The sequence below is a fragment of the Mesoplodon densirostris genome, chromosome 18 (assembly GCF_025265405.1).
Source record: "Mesoplodon densirostris isolate mMesDen1 chromosome 18, mMesDen1 primary haplotype, whole genome shotgun sequence".
NCBI lineage: Eukaryota > Metazoa > Chordata > Mammalia > Artiodactyla > Ziphiidae > Mesoplodon > Mesoplodon densirostris.
Genome location: NC_082678.1, coordinates 5,776,403 through 5,783,338, shown reverse-complemented (window position 1 = coordinate 5,783,338; position 6,936 = coordinate 5,776,403). Strand labels below are relative to the sequence as shown.

At 55.9% G+C, this 6,936-nt stretch overlaps 1 protein-coding gene across 1 annotated transcript; it reads left to right on the top strand.

The window, feature by feature from the left end:
- Nucleotides 1-2,888: 2,888 nt before the first annotated feature.
- On the top strand, nt 2,889-4,367 carry CCR7 (C-C motif chemokine receptor 7). The gene has a single exon (XM_060081603.1). It carries the CDS (start codon nt 2,998-3,000, stop codon nt 3,946-3,948), a length of 951 nt encoding a protein of 316 aa, XP_059937586.1. The 5' UTR covers nt 2,889-2,997; the 3' UTR covers nt 3,949-4,367.
- Nucleotides 4,368-6,936: the final 2,569 nt, after the last annotated feature.

The window sequence follows — 6,936 nt, the reverse complement described above, 5'->3', positions numbered from 1 at the left end:
GGCTGGTGGTGGCCCTCCTCGTCATTTTCCAGGTAGGTGTCCCACCAAGGAAAGCTCTGTTCCCCCTCCCATACGCCCCTCCCCAAGCCTGGTCCTTCCGAAGCCCAAGCCCTGGGTTCTGGTGGAGACGCTGGGCATTTGCCAGAAAGAAACAGACCCAGACACAAATTTGTCATTCATTAAGCTGATGGCCACCCCCCTTCTCCATCTGCTGAGTGACCCTAGAAAGCCACGGATGTTCTCCGACATTCCTTTACTCCATTTCAATTAAAGCATGGGAGAAAGCAAGTTACCCCACCTTCCCCACCCCACTTCCAATACCCCCATCCGGGAGACAGAAAGGTGGACTCCTGAGTTCTTGGAGAGAGTTCTTTGCTTTGCAAAAAGCAAAGGCTGTGAGGTTACTGGGTTTTGCACATAGGTGTCCACACCCACACATGTAAATCTTTATATGTGAGTTGAGAAAAGAACCCGTGGCCTGGTGGCTGGTAGCTATCCTATCACCCCAAACCTGTCTCCCTCCCCCACCCTCCAGCCAAAGGCTCCCCTCGAAGCCCCAGTTCCCTCCTGTGAAATAAAGAGACTGGCCTGAGCCTCACTGGGGGGGAGGATGGGAGCACATCCTTTAGAGGGGCCCAGAACTCTGTAGGAACAAAGATCCCCAGTTTACAGGTTTCAGAGTCTCAATCCCAGCTGTGGAGACGAAATCTGCCCCAATAAAGTGCCAGAGTTAGAAGAAACTAACTCGTGAAGTCGACTCTCCCCCATTTGCTGGGGTTGGGAGCTCTCTAGGAGGGGAGTGTGGGCTGAGGTAGGAGCTGGAGAGTCAGTACTTCAGAATTTGGCTCTTCCCCAGGTCTGGAGGCCAAAGGGGCAGCTTTCCAGGAGCTCTGGCCAGAGGCAGGCCCCAAGTTGGGCACTGTTCCCAAAACCCCATCCCAGAGGCCCCCTGGAGCTTGGGCTGTAGCCCACAGCTTGGCGCCCTTCCCCAGCACCACTCCCTCCCCTCTCTCTCCCCTGTTTCCAGGGCTCCGGAGGGGCTGGAAGGTTGGGGAGGGGATAAGGGACAGCTGGGCTCATCCTTCTCTTTACTTGAGGGGATGGGGTTGGCTCAGATGGGGCAGGATGTGGTGGGGCTTTGGGCTGCAGAGACACATCAAGCGTGGTGGCCCCTGGTACAGGGGGCAGATACTAAGCAGGGAAAGAGAAGGCAGAATGGGGTGGTGGGAAGCACAGGTCACAGAGGCTGGGTATACTGCCCTCCAAGGCCCAGAGCCCCCTTTAGGTCCAGCAACCCTGGACCTGAGGCCTTCAGCATTATCCTGGGCGGCCAAGGGCAGCCAGCCTCTTCCAGGCCTCCCAGGCTGCAATCGTGCCCGGAAAAGAGAAAAGTGGTTGCCACTGACTTTTCTTCTCGAGATAGCAATGCCCAAAAAAAAGCTCCTGGACATGATTTGGTTCTCACCCTGTCGCCAGGCAGAATAGCGATGAATCCAGAATTTGGAAGTGAGAAAGAGACAGGATACAGGGAAGTCAGGAGACTGGGTTCCCCTTCTGGCTCAGCAACCTTGAACCAGCCACCTCGCTTCTCCAAGAGCCCCCCTTTCCTCATCTCTACACTCCCTCCAGTTCCCCAGTTGCACGAAAATCCATCATGTCGAGCTGCCCAGGGCCCCATTCCCAGAGCAGGGACCAGGAGCTTCCTGAGGCAGTCTTCCAGCCCAGCTCCCAGCCCTGCACAGCTTAGCCAGCCCGAGTGCCCTCCTTCATTGATAAAATCACAGCAGGCTGCCTGAACCTTTACCCTGCCCCGCAGATAGGCTAAAAAATGCCCTGAGCAGCTGAGCCCTGCTGACTGGGATCTGCCAGAAGATACAGCAAGGAAGAAAGAGGAGAGAGGTGGAGGGGGAGGGTACGAGGATGGAGGGAGGGTGGAGACAGGGCTGTGCTTCCTTCCTGGGCCCGAGAGGACTCAGTCACAGCTGAGGTCGTGGCCCTGCCAACGGCTTGGGCCTGCATCACCTGAGCTTCTGCCTCATGCTGGGTGCTGTGCCCCGGGCCCCAGGGATCCATAAGTCTTCAAATCACTCACCACCCATGATCACGGCAGCTTGCCCCAAACCAGGGCTTTCTGGCCTCTTAATGGAGCTTTGCCTTCCTCTCTTCTCACCCCAAGCCCTCCTCAACCTTAGCCCAAGTGGATTTTCCCTCAACAACTGGGGTATTTTTGTAGGCCCCCTCCCCTGGAAAGTTCTTTCTACCAGGTACCAAAGGAGGCTCAAAAAGAAAGACACACGACCCCTCTTTCCTGGAGTTTCCAACGGGCAAAATAAAACCTCCATGGGACGAAATGATGCCAGAATCGAGTTAGGACCCTCACAACAACCATGTGGAGGAGATAGTATTCATCTCCATTTCACAGATGAGAAAACTGAGTCTTAGGGAGAATGAAGTGTATTTAACAAGCCCAAGGCTCATTTGGCCCCAAAGCCCAGACTATTTCTAGTCCACCGTTAACACCTGTAAGGTCAAGTCTCTCAGAAGAGTTGGCAAAATCAGACACTTGCTCCTTATTAGAAAGGCAGAATCCCAGGCTCCACCCGAGCCTACTAAATCATCTGAACAAGATCCCCGAGTTCAAGTGCATGTTCAAATATGAGAAGCACTGATTTCAAATGAAAGAATCACCTGGGAAGTTTAGAAAAACAGATTCCTGGGCCCCAGCCCCTGAGGTTCAGTGGGTCTCAGATGCGGTCCGAGAATTGGCAGGTGATGCTAACTGCACCTTGAAACCACTGCTCTGGCCAATCCCACAGCAGTGAGATTTAGACCCACTCAGCTAAGCTGGATCGTGTTCCTTCCCCACAGGTATGCCTGTGCCAGGATGAGGTCACGGACGATTACATCGGAGACAACACCACAGTGGACTACACGCTGTACGAGTCCGTATGCTTCAAGAAGGACGTGCGGAACTTTAAAGCCTGGTTCCTCCCGGTCATGTACTCCATCATCTGCTTCATGGGCCTGCTGGGCAACGGGCTGGTCATGCTGACCTACGTCTATTTCAAGAGGCTCAAGACCATGACCGATACCTACCTGCTCAACCTGGCCGTGGCGGACATCCTCTTCCTCCTGACCCTTCCCTTTTGGGCGTACAGCGCGGCCAAGTCCTGGGTCTTCGGGGTCCACGTTTGCAAGTTCATCTTTGGCATCTACAAGATAAGCTTCTTCAGCGGGATGCTCCTGCTTCTATGCATCAGCATCGACCGCTACGTCGCCATCGTCCAGGCCGTCTCGGCCCACCGCCACCGTGCCCGCGTCCTTCTCATCAGCAAGCTCTCCTGCGTGGGCATCTGGCTGCTGGCCATGGTGCTCTCCACCCCAGAGCTGCTGTACAGCGGCCTCCAGAAGAGCAGCAGTGAGCAAGCGCTGCGGTGCTCCCTCATCACCAAGAACGTGGAGGCCCTGATCACCATCCAGGTGGCCCAGATGGTGGTAGGCTTTCTGATCCCCCTGGTGGCCATGAGCTTCTGCTACCTCCTCATCGTCCGCACCCTGCTCCAGGCACGCAACTTCGAACGCAACAAGGCCATCAAGGTGATCATTGCCGTGGTCGTGGTCTTCGTAGCCTTCCAGCTGCCCTACAACGGGGTGGTCCTGGCCCAGACGGTGGCCAACTTCAACATCACCAGCGGCACCAGCTGCGAACTCAGCAAGCAGCTCAACATCGCCTATGATGTCACCTACAGCCTGGCCTGCATCCGCTGCTGCGTCAACCCTTTCTTGTACGCCTTCATCGGCGTCAGGTTCCGCAGCGACCTCTTCAAGCTCTTCAAGGACTTAGGCTGCCTCAGCCAGGAGCGGCTCCGGCAGTGGTCCGCCTGCCGGCACGCCCGGCGATCCTCCATGAGCGTGGAGGCTGAGACCACCACCACCTTCTCCCCGTAGGAGGCTCCTCTGCCTGGACTAGAGGGACCTCTCCCAGGGCCCCTCAGACTGGGGACAGATGACCCAACAGCTGCTGAGGGAAAGGCCGTTCTGGCCATTGAGGTTTATCTCGTGGTGAAAACCCAAGCCACGGAAGACAGATGAAGCCCAACCCTAGCTAGCTACCTCAACCAAGGTTGCAAAGAGACGTGGTTGATAAGCTATCCCAGATCCTGCGACACTCCAAAACCAATGCCGTTGTCCCCCAAACCCCAAACGAGAGGTGAAAGTCAAGAAATGGTTCACATCTCCTGGAGTGAAAGGGCAGGCATCGGTGAGATCTAGGGTGGTGGAAGGGGCCTGGCCACTATTCCCATCAATCTTCTAGAAAGAAGTCCTCCCTGAGGCTCAGGGGGAGGGCTTCCAGAAAGCAAGGCTTTGTCCCCAAGACCAGAGACGGTGGGGCAACTTCTCACCTGTGCAGGGGAAGGGGGAAGCCAGTGGGTCAAACTAACGCTCTGAATCCCTCCCTCCATCTCTCTTTTCTCCTGTAATCCGAGCCAGCAAGAAACGGCAGCCTCCATGGCCCCTCACCAGCCACCTTTCCTCAGGCTCTCCACGCTGAAGGGGTGTGGTGTTTCCCGCAGGCCAGGCCTGGCCACAGCCGTTTTCCCAGCCAGGGCGCTGGGGCAGGGATGACGCGTGGCTGGCCCTTCTCAGGTCTCAGCTCTGCTAGGAAGCGGGGAGAAGGCAGGGCGAAAGTTTAGGGGCCAGGGGTGGGGACGACGCTGGCTGCCGCCAGCCAATGAGCTCCTTCTTTGTTCTTTGCCACGGGGACAAAAATCTCTCATCCTGTTCTGCTTTCAATTCATTAAGAGAGCACATTTTACTCATACACAAATAAAAGTTTTCCCTTGAGGAAACAACAGCTTGAAAAGAAAGGGAAAAAAATTCTCGGTAAATGGCAAACGAGTGTGTTCTTGTTTTGCAAACCCCACGCCCCACCTGACCACCCCCCATCCCTTTCCTCCCCCAGGCTCCATTGTTCAGAGATGCTCAGAGCCACGAGATCTGCTGAGCTATGCTCTGAGCCCTTCCAATGACACAGGCCCACAAGGCTGAACAAGGCAGGAGGAGCAGAAGGCCAGGGTGTCCAGCTTGCAAACATCCTTCTGGAGCTCACAGGTCGGGACCCAAGCCTGTGAGGTCAGCAGTGACCCAGAGACATGGTCTGAGCTGAGCTTTGGAAAGAACCAAGTTCTCCCTTTAACCTTTATGGCTGGGAACTCTTCCTGACCCTTAGCAGCATTTACACACTGTCCTGTTCATCTGTCCTAACTCAGTCTGGAACTGGAGCCCCTGACCCTTGGTCAGTCCCCCTGGGCTCCCAAAACTGGTGTTTAGAGGGAGGGCCTCTCCCTGACACCCATCTACGATGGCATCCTGGATCCAGGGGGCTTGGGATGGGACCTGTGTGATAGGCTGCACCCTTTGCTGGGTGCTTAAGAGCCAGGTCTGCCCTTGACCGTCCCGGGCCACTATTGCAGCAATGGCCTTCTGTGGTGTGGACACCCATCCCGGAGGGGCAGGAATGGAGGAACAGCCACTGTCCCCATCACAGGCCCAGGATCCATGTCACTGGGTGCCCTGATGCCTGCCCAGTCCCCGACTTGTCCAAGCCAGAGAGGTTAGTCCAACCTGTGATGTAAGAGGAGGTTTCTGAAGGGCCCAGCACTGCAATGGCTCAGGGTCTGGAGGTGGGAGGGAGCTGGACACTCATGAAAAGGTGATTCCATCCATTTCCTGAAGTGAAAAGAGCCTCACTGGAATGGAGCCCGCCTGAAAATGAAGCCCATTCTCTCATCTCATAAGCACGTTGCATTACCCTCCTCCACAGGATGCACTGGGCTCAAGCAGGGAACCAGCGCCCTGAGAAGGATGAGGCTGGCACGTGGAGCAGCGGCACCTGCAGCCACTTTAATATTAATAGGTGCCCCGCCGCTCACGGGCTGTGCACGAGCCGTGGGGCGCAGGGGGTGACCCCAGCATGCCTGGGGCCCTGAGGGGAACGTGCCCTGTGTGTGTGGGTATGGGGGCCGCTGGTATGCACATCCTAATGAGTTTACAGATGGGAAGACGAGGAATGTAACAGAGCAGTCATGAACAGGACGCCAGGCCAACCACACAAACATGCCACCTCAGCTCCAGATACATTTTTCTATAATAACTGGACACCTCCAAGTATTTACAAAACCCCCAGGAATGTTCATTCCCCAAAGCGCTGTATCTCAGAAGCTCTGACCTTGCCTCACGGCTGGCCTGGTCCTTGCTCCCTTGCCCAATGCTGTCACGTGCCTACCCTGAGCTTGGGGGAGCCCTGGGAAGAAGGAAGAGACTCACTGGGGAGCCCCCAGGGCCTCTCTCTCTCTCTCTCATCTTCCTCATACAACTGGCCCACCTCCCCGGGTTCATGGCCCCACGGCCCCCCCGAATTCCCCCTTCTTCCATCACCAGCCCCTCGTCCCCTCTTCCTCGCCAAGCTATAACCTCAGGCTACAAATCTGCCCTTGTAGCCAAAAGGCCCACATCTCTCGAATCGTGGACTAGTGGAGCAGCAAGGAACCTCAAAGATCAGCTGGTCCAACCCCCCACGCATTCTCTAGTTAGGGAAACTGAGCTCCAGGGGGAGGAACTGACTCGTCTAAAGAGACATTGCAACATGGGGATAATGGATAAACTTGCTTTGGGGGCCTAAGGATCTGGCAGGACTGCAGGAGGCGGGCGGGGGAGAGCAGAGGCTCTGGAGCCCGGCCGACTTGGAATCTCATCTCTGCTGCTTCCCAGCTGTGTGACCTTCAGCTGTTGCTCAACTGCTCTGAGTCTCAGATTTCTCAACTGCAAAACGGAGATGACCTGGCAAACATTTAGCACAATGCCTGGAATGTTGAGTGTGGTGCGAGAAGCACAGATTCTGCAGGCAGACTGCCTGGTTTGAATCTCAGCTGCGCT